The 16,101-nt window shown below is 34.1% G+C and overlaps 1 protein-coding gene across 1 annotated transcript in view; it reads right to left on the reverse strand.

Annotated features, from left to right (window-relative positions):
- LOC128985362 (lutropin-choriogonadotropic hormone receptor) overlaps window positions 1–10,948 on the reverse strand; it is a 384,665-nt gene extending 373,717 nt beyond the window's left edge. The window contains exon 1 of the mRNA XM_054404789.1: window positions 10,591–10,948. Within this exon, the coding sequence (XP_054260764.1) occupies window positions 10,591–10,775 (185 nt within the window). The 5' untranslated portion in view covers window positions 10,776–10,948. The remainder of the gene's footprint in view (window positions 1–10,590) is intronic.
- Between the last annotated feature and the right edge of the window lie 5,153 nt (window positions 10,949–16,101).

Genomic DNA, 16,101 nt, shown 5'->3' on the forward strand with positions numbered 1-16,101 from the left:
AAATAATTCTTCGATAGGAATTACACATTGAAAAACTGGATAGCACCGTCTCATCAGACAAGTAAGAAAATTGTAAAAACTACTATTAAATTATAAAAAAAAACTATTTCTTACCTAATACCTTTTACATAATAGGTCAGAGATTATGAAAAGATTAATACGTGTTGTTAACATTCAAAAAATACTACTATTCATATAGTTATTTGTTCAAACTTGGTCTTATGTGATCATTGGTTCAAACACATTTTTAATAGGCAGAACCTTTCGTGGTATGCACTATGCAGGCTTTAGCTGATTAATTTTACATGGGTTAATTTTATTTATTAAAATATTGTGTACTGTGGTATCAACATTCATGGAGATGTGTTTACAGTGCATTGAACAGTTTGTTTACAGTTGCATATTGAAATTCTACACAAAATCTTTGCGTGTTTTCAAGTATATTTTTATTTTAATTGAACACAATATAGTTGAAAATGTGTTTAATTGCTGAATAACGTGCAATCCATTGATATTTGTAAATGCTTTGACAGAATAATATAAAAAGTGTTAAGGAGGTCTTCAAGTTAATAGACCTAAAAGGTTTTTTTTTAAGGAACCATTTTTTATTACATCTTACGGAACGTCTAGTAACATTAAGATTCAATTTACTTTACTAGCAAAATTTTGATGATAAATCAATCAGTTAATGAAGCATTTATACACTAAGTTATGAATACAACAGAAAATGTGTTACAATAAAGAAATAAAAATATCCTAACAAGCAATTTAGGATTGTTATTGCTGTTGATGTATTCAGACGGTTTATGGTTCCTGTGAGCTTTCACGCGACCAAAACACGAAATGATACACTTTACTGGTTCCTTCTTTGTTTGAATCGTTATTTTTCTTTGTCTTCGTGTTAAAACAAACCTATTAGGATTGGGATGTTTTGTTTACTTAAGTTAAAATTATGTTACTGTCTATATAAAAAGCCATATACAAATTTAAATTGGATTTTAAAATTACAAAGTTAATAACTTTTTTACCTTATTTTAATGATCTGTGCATGGATCGTTTGAAGTGAAAGAAGTTCAGTTAATGGCTCCATATCTTTTTAATTATTTAAATTTTAAAATCTTACCAAAGTGACCATTAAATAATGAAATGTCCATCAATATGGTGGGCATAATTTAAAGAGGCCATGTTTTTATCAAGCGAACCCTTGGATAGCAAATTTTAACAAATAGAGGAACTATCCTATAATATGTTAAACTTTGTTACAACAAAACAGTGAGGTGCCTTTGAATACACACAAAATTTTGCTATCATATTGAACTCGCCTACGTAAATATCTGCGATTGCGTGTTTAAACCAGGGCTGAGCGAAGGGACGTCAATCGATTAGTGAAAGTTAGGTATAAATAACAAAGTCGAGTCTGTCTTAGAGGGCTACTTAGTTATTGAAACCGGTTATTAAAGGCCCAATGAATGAAACAATTAATTTTAACCGTAAGGTAACTAAAAAGATAAATAATGCAGATTTATTTTCGTTAGGTAGGCCTAACTTTTTCTACGGTCCTAAAATAAAAAATATATAAAAAATCGTGGATTCTCAAAGTAAGCCTACAAATTGATAGTAAGGAGCTCGAATGAGGATATTAAATAAATGATTCCTTGGATACAATATTAATATATTTCTAGTAAAAGTGCAGAAATTTTTATAATATGAAGAACAAAATGCCTTAGTTAAAATACTAAAAATCACTGATATAACTATAAACTGACTACGAACAAGTGTATAGGAAGACATCAACAACACCATCTGTATGGTGATGTATGTAAATGTCGGCAGAAGTCACGGAGCGGTCAATCGTTTGATAACCTCCTGTCTGCTACTGCTACTGCAGCTACTGTGATTTGTGATAACTGCTCTGATACAACCATCAAACACACGCTAATATCACAGTTAGTTGTGTGACAACAGAGCGGTCAATCGTTTCATAACCTACTGATTGCTACTGCTACTGCAGCTACTGTGATTTGTGATAACTGCTCTGATACAACTATCAAACACATTCATATCACAGTTGTGTGACAACAGAGTGGTCAATCGTTTGATAACCTCCTGACTGCTACTGCTACTGCAGCTACTGTGATTTGTAATAACTGCTCTGATACAACTATCAAACACCCTCTCAAATCACAGTTGTGTGACAACGGAGCGGTCAATCGTTTAACCTACTGACTGCTACTGCTACATCAACTACTGCGATTTGTGATAACTGCTCTGATACAACCATCAAACGAACGTTCATATCACAGTTGTGTGACAACAGAGCGGTCAATAGTTTGATAACCTACTGACTGCTACTGCAGCTACTGCGATTTGTTATAACTGTTCTCATCCAACTATAAAACACACTCTCAAATCACAGTTGTGTGACAACAGAGCGGTCAATCGTTTGATAACCTACTGACTGCTACTGCAGCTACTGTGATTTGTGATAAATGCTCTGTTACAACAAATAAACACACTATCATATCACAGGTGTGTGATAGCTGAGCGGTCAATCGTTTTATAAGCTTCCGAATTTCGATACAGCATTTTTTTAAATTATATGTACAGTTGTTTTTCAAAAGATAATTAATTACTTCTGCATATTACATATATTTACCTAACCCGCCATGTTAAACTTCCCTATTACAAGCGTGATGTATACAACTTTCTTACTTCTCGAGTGATGTAAAGTTGAAAAAAACTCACTCGGTGAGGTAATGAAACCCATTTAAATAACATTAAGTGCTTAACTTAAAAATTATACCTCTATGGAGCCAACGACGTTCAACGCTAGAAATCAGCTGTGCGTTTGAATGTTATTGTTATGCAGTATTTTCCTAACCTAGCTTTTGTTTGTAAAAGAACGTTACTCTTAGAAGATGAGTGAAATGGATAATGAAAAATATTGTACGTAACCCCGTGTATATTGTCGGGTCAGGTAAAATCTTGTACGTTACACGTTACGCAAGAGCGTGTTTACATCACTTAGGTGAATTATGCAACTCGCTTACGCTCGTTGCACAACGTTCACTTGCGTGATGTAAAAACGCTCTTACTACACTTGTAATGTAAATAGCTATTTTTTATACTATGTGATTATTTTTGTAATTTTGTGTTAATAATTTTCTTCTTCAGTAGAGTTTAATATTGCTACGATATAAGATATAAAAGAAAATATAATCATCCAAAACATCCAAGTTAAAGGTAAAACGTTTTTTAGATTTATATTTATGACATATTTAAATACTTTTATAAAGAAAATAATACATATTCTCTTAGAAGCGTAACAAAAGCAGCATTTTTTTCTGCAGCAAACATGAAATGTTATTCCTATTGCAAGAGGCTGTTTAGAAGTTTATTAGTTTACAGTTTGCCGTAACTCCAACCTCAACGCTGTTAAACAATCAACTTTTGCTTATTCTCTAACCATTATGCAATTTGTAGTACTGCTAAATAAAACCAGGAGTTTCGTTCTCATGACATTACTTTTTTTATTTACGGCTGTACCCTTTTATTTCAAATCTCCTAAATAGGTACAGTTTAGCTTAAAGGAATAAACAAGTAAATCAACATCTTGCTTCGATCTTGTGTATTAAAAAATTATATTTACTTCACATTGTTTTAACAAAATCTCTCACTCATCAATTATCATTTAAGAATTCCTGTTTTAGCAAACATTATCAAAAAAACTCTGAAAATAAAACAATCTTTTAGTTATTTGTCTACTGATAGATTTTATATAAACTTGATTTTAAATAGGAATTCAACAAACTTTATAATTTTAATGTATGAATTTAAATAAGAGAAAGCAAGGCATTTATTTAATTTGGAGACTTCTGCAAAACTTAACTAAATTAAAAAAAAAAAAAAAACTTACCCAAAATAGGGTTAAACACTGAATTTAAACAAGTTGACTTTAGTAATAACTGACTGTAAAAGAGACAGCAGCACGTGGCAGAGGGCCTTATATAACCTTGGTATAGACAAATCTGTACAAGAAACTAACTAAACATCTGATTGGTTGTTGAGCCTTGCTTTGCCCTGTACATCAATGACTGAGCTAAACAGGAAAATTGGCATGCTATTGTACATATGGTACACGGCATTAGAGGATTGAGCTTGATCTGAATTCAAGTTTAAAAAATCCACTGTTTTACTTATATCTTCAGTCAGTATAGACATTGTTTCGATTTTTGTCAATTAAACTGTTGAGAATAAAGTTCTTATAGTGTTTAAAAGAAATACTTTTAAATCAGAACATAAATTATAAGCATACCACTAGTAATCACTAGATAGATGATCGCAAGTTAAAGTTTTTAAACTTTTTTTATAGCTCAGCCTTGAAGTTGTTATATTTACAGGTCACGTTTGTATCATCGTGTTATTCCTGCTGGCAATACACAACCACAGAAACAACACATTGAATGTACACCAGTTAGCAAACAACGGTGTAGAAAGTACCTCTTCTATAAAAAATCAGTACCTGGGGACCGAGCTTTGCTCGGGGGAAATCATTACTTTACTGTGAAAGCAGTCTTAGTATTGCAGATACATTAATCCAATCGCACACCGCTCACCTTTACTACTCCCGTCGCAACTTTCGGTTTCATTTTTCTACGTAATTAGATTTTTGTTGGCAGTTCTAAATGCAGTAACCTCGTTTGTAGGCAGAAATGAACTATTTACAACATTTTAAGAAAATCGTCGAAGCCGTTTTCGATATCTTTCACAACTCGGTACGGAAAGTAACTATTTTCGATAACAGCTAATATTTAAGTTTCTCAAGCACAAATTTAGAGCAAGGGAAAACTTATTAGCCGGTCTTTATTTATTTATTTATTTATTTAAATGCTACAATAAAGACTTACGTCTTATCTTGCTCAATTGCTTTGCATAACAATCAGTAGGCCTACGTGAAACTAACTCCGCAACTAAATTTAGTGTTCCTGTATGAGGCTTTGCCAATTTTAACACGGTAAATACAGTAGTACCAACAACTCAAAAAGGGAGAAACATTATTTAACTCCCTTCAATCATGTATTTGACCTTTTTAAGTCAAGGGGGTATAATTTATGGGCGAGACTCAAATTTCACTACAGACAAAGACTACTTCTCGCCTATAATAATATAGTGGCAGTTATTGGCAGGGATAAATAGCTCCGGGGTCCAATAACGGCATTGGCGGCAGTTCAAACGTAGACTCTGGGCTAGGCCTGTGTTGTGATGTAACTAAGCCTTGTTCTGGTCCGCCTCAGATACCGACATATTAGTCAGCTGTTTATGTTGTTTATGTTCCAGGTTTACCTCTCTTTCAACACCTTCCAAAAATAATCGCTCACGGGATATTAATTTCGCTTCATAATTTTATGTGTTCAAAGTTAGGGAGTTTCTAGTTAAGTTTGGAATGTTAGTCTAAGTTGTTTGTATACTTTATGTAAAGTGTTATGAAATAAGGTTATTTGATATAAACAATTTATGGAATAAAAAGAAAAACATATAAAGATTATTAATTATATTTATGGTATACCTAATTTTATTCCGGAGTTGGTAGTGTAAGCTATTCGTCCGAGTTTTTGACAGTAGGTTAATTTAAATGCTCACGTTGTATATGTTGTATAATATGTTGGGAAGTGCCTTTATCAAAGCTAACTGCTCTCAATAGGATAAAATAAACATCGTATTTTTTGCTAACAATCTATATAATTAATACGCTACATGAAACTTTGTCGGTTGAACTCCTCCGCCATTTCTTAACCGATTTTATCCATTGATGTCTCATTGGAAAGAGCGTGTCACGTAGATTTGCAAACTGGCCTTACATTTTCGAAAAAGTCCCTTGGGCTCTGCCCCAGTGGTTTTGAAAGTTCCCATGTTATCCTTATGAATAACATAATTGTTTACATTTTGATCAGCTGTACACTTTAATTGCTGTTATTTATTTACTATTTGAGTTTGTGTAAACAAAACATAACCCCCAAGATGGATCGTGTTAGTATGGTGGTATCTTAAATTAATGTATTTATCGTTGTTTTGCGTCGCTATGACGGATCGTATTAGCACGATTGTAACTTAAATTTGTGTATTTATCGTTGTTTTGTGTAGCTATAATTTTGTTTATTTTTGTTTTTTCTTTTAAATTCCTTCGACGCGACGACAACGAATATAGACAGGAGGCGTAATCGTGATAACGACCGCAGCTACAGAACAGTGGTGCGTAATAGGCTTAAATCATCACAGTCAGCCCCTGACCCTGGACAATCTCAACTATTAGGTTACAAATGCGCCCTAACACTATCCCAAAACGACTTTTCGTTCTCAATTGGCCCTCTATCAATGAATAACCTGTGTTGCCTGTACAGCGAGGCATTTTGAGAAGGAGAAAACCGGCCGGAACGCTTTATGTTTATCAATAACGAAGATAAACATGGTCTGAGTTACACACCGGTAATCTTTGAGTTTACTCTTTTAAACTCATTGTAAATATGACTGTTATTCGTTTTGAAATAACTCCTGTAATACATTGCAATTGCTCGAATTCGAGCAACATGTACACTAGTCTATATAATTAATACGCTACACGAAAGTTTGTCGGTTGAACTCCTCCGCCATTTCCTAACCGATTTTATCCATTGACGTCTCATTGGAAAGAGCGTGTCGCGTAGATTTGCAAACTGACCTTACATTTTTGAAAAAGTCCCTTGGGCTCTGCCCCAGTGGCTTTGAAACATCCCATGTTATCCTTATGAAGAACATAATTGTTTACATTTTGATCAGCTGTATAATTTTATTGCTGTTATTTACTTTTCAATTCAATGAAACACATTGAGTACATTTATTTACTATTTGAGTTTGTGTAAACATAACCCCCAAGACGGATCGTGTTATAGTCCTCGCCACCCTAAGTTGAGGCAGCCAAAGGTCGCACTAGATATACGCCGTGCGGCCTTTGGCTGCCTCAACTTAGGGTGGCGAGGACTAAATATGGTCGTATCTTAAATTTGTGTATTTATCGTTGTTTTGTGTCGCTATGATGGATTGTGTTAGCATGATTGTAACTTAAGTTTGTGCATTTATCGTTGTTTTGTGTAGCTATAATTTGTTTATTATTTGTTGTTTATTTCTTTTAAATGTCTCCGACGCAACGACAACGAAACAAAGACAGGGGGCGCAAACGTGATAACGACCGCAGCTATACAGAATACAGAACAGTGGCGCGTAATAGGCTTAACTCATCACAGTCTGAACCTGAACCTGGACAACTTCAACTATTTGGTTACAAATGCGCCCTAACACTACCCCAAAACGACTTTTCGTTCTCAATTGGCCCTCTATTAATGACCTGTGTTGCCTGTACAGCGAGGCATTTTGAGAAGGAGAGAACCGTCCGGAATGCTTTAGGTTTATCAATAACGAAGATAAACGGGGTCTGAGTTACACAACGGTAATATTTGAGTCGACTCTCTTAAACTCATTGTAAATATGACTGTTATTCAATCTGAAATAACTCCTGTAATACTTTGTAATTGCTCGAATTCGAGCAACATGTACACTAGTTACCTTTATTCAAGGTAATAATTAACTGCAGTACACATGCATTATTATGTGCTTTCTATTATTCACAGAAGAAAGATGTAAACAATTTCACTTGCAGAATGACTCACACAAATAATTAAGGCACTTTTACCATGTCACTAACTTCTAGTGACTGACTAGTGTGATTACCAAAAGATTATTTTTAAACGATTGCTTAACATTTACATTACAATCCTGTACATAAAATACATTTCAATAGACAATACAGTTTGAACCAATGCACATTTTTCTTCCGAATAAAACGACCATTACCGAGTAAGTTACCAAGACGTTGAACCATTTTGCTATCCTCTTACTCGAGGCGAAATATATCTATCATTAAATAGAGTGCCATAAAAGTAACTTATATCTTCCCTGGAGCAGTGATATATTTTCAAACAAAGTGCAGTATATGTGGTTCATCGAGAAAATGTACTCAATGTTGGCTTAAAGTTATCTACTAACTTTATACCAAACGTTACTTTATGGTGTTATTTGATCTCAAGATTCGTAATCTTTATTCATTTGATTGGGCGTATATAAAACCATATAGTTAGAACCAACTCAAACACCTTACAAGGATGTTGCATAATTATTGATGAATCAATATTATTGTTATATTTAGTTAAGGAATATGAAAAATGCAATTAGTTCACTAAACGGTAGGTTATATTTTCTTACGAACAAATATAAGCCTATTCATTTCTTACCTGTCAAGGTTTGAGTAAAAGCATGAGGATAAATAAGGTTGAAAAATATCAACAAATAAAATGTCAAATTGACTACAGAAAAATTACCGTATGACTTTTAAAGGAGATGATTTTAGGAAAAGAAATCCTTGCCTAACAGGGTAGTTGTTTTTCAGTTGTTTTTCTCTCGATAAGTGAACAGCCACGAATGACCCAGAACCCCTGGACCAAGCCACAAGTTATTGGTGTTTAGCTGGAGTTGAATGCGGGCCTACAGAATATAAGTCCCGAGTTTCAACCTTAATTCCAACCATGCGAATGCAATAATATTGATTTATACCAACAACACATGATGGTCGCATACAAGACATATAAAATTAAATTTTGGTTCTAACACTTTTTACGATATAAGAATTTACAAAATTGTGTGTATTATTAAATAAATACAAATAAATATCAACGAGTATACATTTATAAATAGATTTAAAAAAACTTGGACGCATTCAGTATTTTCGTTGTAGCAGACGAGACGCCCCATTGGGTCAGATCTGACTTTATGGCAGTTTCCACTAGCTTGGAGTTCTGCGACGAAAATAAAACTCTATGGTTGTGTTTTCAATTGCAGGGTATGTGTTGTCTCAAAAGTAAAGAAATAGGAGCAGAAAATATTTATTTGTTAACAATATACAATAACGTGTCAAATTTATTCTAACGATTATTAACGACAATTTTTGTATGGATCTTAGATCGTCATTTATTTCAGTTGGGTTTAAATTTGTATTTAATAACACCATTTATTTTGTGCTCGTGATCATCTAGTTTGTTTTCCCTCACTTGTTCAACAGAGTACCAAATGGAAATTAGAACTTGACGGTTCAATGACTGTTACTGAACTGTTGTCAGGTTTAACTCAAACATTACGTGACCTCGACAAACGACTAACATTTTATTGAAGTTTGTTTCTAAGCAAAATTTATACTGTACTTTTTAATATAGCTATGTTTTTAATATAGTATTTTAATCAAAAAACAAATTTTGGTTTTAATCCGAAATGAGGTTGATAGATATTAACAAATCATCATACACAAACACTGTGTATATATTGTGGCTGTGGGTGTTGACGAGTAAAGGTACACACAAATGATGAGATAAATCAAATATTGCAGGTCTTCAAGGTAGCTTTTAATATATAACTAGGGTTAAAAACTTATTTTGCTATTATAATGCACATCGACATTTTTAAATCATTTAATGTACGCTTACGAAGGTTTTTATAAGGTTTTATTGAAAGTAGTAATAATAACTTACTCAAAGAGTTTAGCCATTTTATATTATTTTTTTTAGAGTAGCAGACTTTATTATAATGAACGAAGTACTACTTTATTATAATGAACGAAGTACTACTTTATTTTTGAAACGCTTTTAAAACATTAGTTTCGTCTTGATTGAAGAGCTTTAGGAGAACGTGATGTGACGTTTTAGTAGACCTTTGACTAAATTTAAATTGAAAAAAATAATCCCTTGTTTAAAATTATTTTCTTATTATTTATATGGTTTAATATAAAATAATTTTTTCTCAGCTAAAAATAAAAAAATATTTTATAAGAATTTATTTTCTCGAGAGAATATTTACAAAGATGTAAAATTATGTTTCGTCAATACTTTTAAAATGTTTCCGTATACATGAAATGTTTTCTGTACATTTCCGTAATAATCCTTGCAAATCTCTTAACTTAGGCCATATCAGATTACCAGGCAAGACATATTAATGGTATCTGCTTTTTAGAAACTTGGAAGCTTTCAAAGGCGATGGATGCTCATTGTCTAATTAAATTGATAAAGAACATACAGGAAGGCATCTTATGCTTAGCATTAATATTCCACCTCATGGAATGGTGAAATCATATTTTACTTCGTGTAACGTTCGGAGAATTTGAGTTCATTTATAAAACAAACTCATTAATAATCATAATATTTTCTGGACAGCCGAATTATTTCAGTTATAATCCTTCAAACCTGAAGGTTGCCGGTTTTATTTAAAGTTAGATTGATTCTGTACCAAAATGACATTTTTTCATTGGACTATAAGCCCTATCTAACTAAAGATAAACGTTGGTTATTATTACGACCAAAGATCGGACCGTTCCTTTACGAAACTTTTCAAAAATTCCTAAGGCGTTGAACTTTCAAAATAAAATAAATGCATGTGCTTGATGACCTGAAACGCCGTTTCAGCTATATTCCCTCATATTACTACGTTTTAAATATAAGATTATAAATGTTAGCTTACAGTTTAATGAGTGAAGAGGGCAGCGGCGGGATCTGCTCGAACCCGGCGTTCTTGCAGTTGATCTCCCTGAGCTCTCGGTCGCATGTGCAGAGGGGATGAAACTGGCAACCTGGAGTCTGGGTGTCTACAGCTGCTAGACACCCTTGGGTGACTAACCAGCTTGTCACTAGCCAAGTGACTAACATATCAGCTGTGACTAGTAACACTGTACACTCAACCCACCCTAAACTCAGTCATACACAGGGTGTCTCTTAGGGTCGGTCGCCACTGACACATTTTGGGGCTTTTCACATTCCCGAACAGTCGCACTGGGGGGTTCAGAGTCTAAAATATATAATTTTTAATTTAAAATGAACCACGAGGCTATTTATACGTTTTAAAAGTATTTGTGTGAGTTAACATGTGAGTGACATCTTTAACAAAGATAAAACATTTAGCACTCCACTTTTGTTAACAACATGCAATTAAAATTTAAAATGCATAAATATCAATAAATTCTTCAATCAACTAATGATTATAGCAAATGCGTGTTTAAACTGTACCCTATTGAGAAAAATACACGTTAAAATACTCTTGGATGAAGAATACAGATTGTTGTGTAATAAAGCATACCAAACAGCCTTCTTAATATTCGTCACTACTGTTGAACGAACGTGGGCGAAGTTGTTGTTCCGAAACTGTTTTATTCATGTAGCACTTAGTTTCGCAACTTTGTTACACTACGTTATAGTTGTATGATTATGATATTTACACTAAGGTGGTATTCTTGTGAGTGGATTTATCGTCACTAGAGTATGTTTATTTGTCTGTGGTGTAGAGTTTTCCTGTGGACGCGGCTAGTAGCGAGGTGTCGGGCCCCGGTCTCCCTACCAACTCTCACTTTCACTTTCTATCATTCAGCATACCCAACACTGGCTGGCCTGCCTCACTTGCACAACTCCACGTGCTGAATAAACCACGAGAACACGGCTGTCATTGCGGGAAACGGTTCACCAACAAAGTACAAAGCGGTAGACAAATCCGTCAAATATATTTCAAATTCCGACGTGGGATGAAAAAGTATGTAAACTAGTTTGATATCCTACAAACTATTTACTCAATGCATTGATTCAGTTTTTTAAAATATATTCAGTACAAATAACTATTAAGAGTAAAATTTAAATAGTCACAAATTTGTTCTGTTTACGAAACTACGACTCGCACATTTTACCCGTAGTCGTCCACTCGTGTTAGCCACACGTTGCTGAGGAAGACTCCCCGACTGACACTTCACACATATGTATTTTATAAATGAACTGATTACGTACGACGGCGCACGCACGCACAGGTTCGTCGCGCTCGGGCGCTCTCCACGGGATCCCCACACTCACTGACTGGAGTCCAAAAAGAGCGGCGGCAGTGACGTCACGGATCGAAGCCCCCACTGCACTCCCCCAGCTTTGCCCCCTACCAGAGACAATTCTGATTAGACACTGGCTAATCGGGCCCTTTAACTCGTTCCCGTTCGATCATTTTTTACGGCTCCCCTTTCATTTCCAACTCTTTTTCATGTCTTTGTTGGCGTCGGATGCATCGGTTTACTTTTCTTGGTTTTATTCCGTGTTTTCTCTAGTTGTTTACCCGCTTGTGACAAGGTTTACGAGGATTGATTCGGTTTAGTTTTGAATGTTGGATAAGGCATGAATTCGGAATGCATTTGTTGATTAAACCCAACTTGTGTTGTGAAAGTCGCAGTTAGAAACTTCAGATTGTTTGAACATAATTGTGAAACAATGTTATCAGTTAAAAATTAAAATAAAAACATCATCATTATTAATATTTATCTCTGTTAACTGTAATTAAGTTTAGGATAAAGGTAAATTACTTTTGCTAGTTATATATCAGCTTAGATATATAACTATCAACTAAATACTGTTAATTGTGTTTAACTATTGATAATGTTCCTACATCTTATACACAAAGTCAACATTTTTAAGGACGAATAACATAAATGTATCGCACGATATGACCAAAGGCGAAAGCATATTTATCAAAGACAAGTAAAATTTATCATCGACTGCTCCATATAAACAAAACGAAATGATGAGTGCGTCATAAACTGATCGGCTGTAACCGCGACGTCATATAAGTTTATGATACATTTGATTCTGTTCATATAATCAATTGTCGCTTGCAGATGTTGTAAAAGATACAAACTTAAAAATAATCTTCGTAAAAGACAGTGACGAACTGAGGGATTCTACGTAAATATTTACTCTCGCTTGAGATAAATTGGTACTCTGAGAACCAAATAAACATTGGCCGTCATGAACAACTACCAGTTGTCGGTACAAGTATTAAAACCGCTGTAAATGATAAATCAAAGAAAATATCAAAAATAATAATGTTGCCAATCGCCATAGATGATCAAATCACAAACATTCAAATGTTGATTGTACCCAATTTAGTAAGACCTATTATATTCGGAATGGACGTGTTAAGCTCATGGAAAACTGTTATGGATTTCAATCAAGAACAAATAATAATAAATATAAATGATTCACAGAAAATATTAAAGTTTGACAAAGTTAGTACCCAAGGAGTATTATGTCATATAATCAATGAAAACATCAATCAAATTAATAACCATAAAATGAGTGATAATACATTTGAATACGAAAATATAAATAGAAGCAACATAAATAGTGATCTTACACCGCAAATGATTAGCAAAGCTATATGTGACAACAACTTAATCAACAATGAAGAGAAACAACAATTAGCTGATTTATTACTTAAATACAAAAGTACCTTTTCTGACATTCCTGGTATATGTAACAAATATGAACATGTTTTAAAGGTTGATAATCCCAAAAATTTCAAACATCATTGTTATCCAGTCCCAACCATACACCAAAATGCTGTTATGAAAGAAATAGAACGCATGGAAACTCTTGGAATCATCGAAAGAAGCAATAGTACATTCATAAACCCAATAATACCTGTAATAAAGAAGAGTGGAGAAATACGCTTATGCCTTGACGCTAGAAAAGCGAATGAGATTATCACACCGGATTACGAAGGTAATCGAAGTATCAATGAAATTTTAGCAAAATGTCGCAACACTAAATTTATAAGCAGTATTGATCTAACGGCATCTTACTGGCAAGTCCCGCTATCTTTTGAATCACGACAATTTACCGCCTTTCAATTCAGAGGTAAAACATATCAATATAGGGTCACACCTTTTGGGATATCCACGTCGCAAGCCGCCCTAGTTCGAGCACTCGACCAAGTATTTGATGACAGCGTTGAAGACTTCACAATGATCTATGTAGATGACATTTGTATAATATCTCCTGATTTCAAAACTCACTTAAAACATTTAGAGTACATTTTCAAGAAACTACATGAAGCAAATATGACGATAAACTTTGGAAAATCACAATTCTGTTTGAATTCAGTACCATTTTTGGGCTATACTCTGACAGAAAACGGGTTGGAAATGGATCAAACTAAGATAAAACCAATATTAGATTTCCCCAGTCCCAAAAACCGAACACAACTAAAATCTTTCTTAGGATGTATTAATTACTACAACAAATTCTTGGATAAATTTGCAGCCAATGTACAGCCACTTTTACGTTTAACATCAAAAAAGAATAAATTCATTTGGACACTCGAAGACGAACAAACTTTTACTAAGATCAAACAACTGTTCTTAAGTGCAAATGTTTTACATCACCCAGACATTTCAAAAACGTACTATTTACAAACAGACGCATCTGATTTATCCATAGGTGGACACTTATTTCAGTATTTGGAAAATGGAGACAAAGCAGCGATAGTATTTATGTCCAGGGCCTTGCAGCCAGCCGAGCAGAGATATACTACTACGGAAAAAGAACTACTAGCAATAGTATATTGTTTACAGAAAACCCGATACATCATCTTGGGAGCAAAACTTAAAATTTTGACTGATAACCATGCCATTACTTTCTTGCAAACCTGTAAATTGTTGAACAATCGGTTAACTCGCTGGGCTCTAGCCATACAAGAATACAACTTTGAAATTGAACATTGTAAAGGATCAGATAATCTCACAGCAGATGCTCTAAGCCGCATCACCCATTCAGAACAACCAGAGTCAACAACTCCTGAGTTAACCATTAATTACATTCGTCGTGTTCCTGATCCTCAACTGAGAGACGCTCTTCAGAATTTACCCAAATTACAATCAGAAGATTGCCGACCCCAAACCATATATCAAATACTCTCTAATCCAGAAGATACACCTGAATTCCATTGAATCTCAACGAAATACAAACTTCATAAAGGGATTCTATATCAGAAATACAAAGATAATTGGTTAATTAGTGTTCCGTGTTCCAAATTGTGTCATTGACAGATTAATATGGGAATGTCATTATTATTATCTGCATTGCGGACCAAAGAAATGTTTTCTTCTACTGCAAGAATATTTCATTTTCAAAAATATGCATCGACGTATTAGAGTTAACCTAGCCACCTGTGACTCATGTCAAAGATGTAAAGTTTCTCCTCATACTCTATATGGTTCTGCTCAAGGGATTAGTTGCACTGGCAAAAATGAACAAGTGGCAATCGACATAATCGGACCACTACCGACTAGTATTGGTAAAGTAAAATACATATTGATCGTTCTAGACATTTATACTAAGTTTGTCAAGTTATATAATATGAGACGTGCTACTACTCAGACTATTTTGAATAAATTGTTTAACATTCATTTTCCCACATATGGCATACCAAAGCGATTACAATCTGACAACGGTACTCAATTTAAAAGCAAGGCATATATTAAGAAACTAGAAGAAAATGACATTACTCCAATCTTCAGTCCAGTATATTATCTCCGATACAATATGGCAGAACGACCCATTAAAGAAGTCAAGAGGTGTTTACGCACATATTGTGCTCATCAACAACGAAGGTGGGCTACTTATATTCCAGACATTAATGAGTGCCTTAATGAAATATATCATGAGACAACTGGTTTCTCCCCAAATGAATTACAATTTGGGCAAAGAAACATCCGCTTTTGGGAAAAATACATTAAGAATCCTTTCATCAATGAAGTACCACTCCCACACAAACTATATTTAACTTCGAAGAGAATCATAGAAAAGCGTCATATAAGAGCCAGAAGAAACCATAACAAATCACATCCAACTTATTTTCATCCAGGCGATTTAGTACTCATAAGAAATCATCCTCTTTCAAATTTAGCGCAAGGCGAGACTGCCAAACTATTTGAAGTGTATGAAGGACCATTCAAGATTAGCAGAGTGTTAGGATCATCGACATACTTCATTAGTAGTTTAGAAAACCCAGAAGAATTCGGTCCATACCACATTTCTTCAATCAAGAAGTATTTTCCCCCCATGAACAACGAAAATGTTTAATTCCCTTTCCTGTTCTCTGAAAATCAAGTGCATAAACAATCTTTTAGTGAAAATGACCGTATAGTTTAAAAGACAATTATAGTGCTCA

Source organism: Macrosteles quadrilineatus, unplaced genomic scaffold, assembly GCF_028750875.1.
Source record: "Macrosteles quadrilineatus isolate MER2022 unplaced genomic scaffold, UCM_ALF_1.0 Scaffold_2__2_contigs__length_208266976, whole genome shotgun sequence".
NCBI lineage: Eukaryota > Metazoa > Arthropoda > Insecta > Hemiptera > Cicadellidae > Macrosteles > Macrosteles quadrilineatus.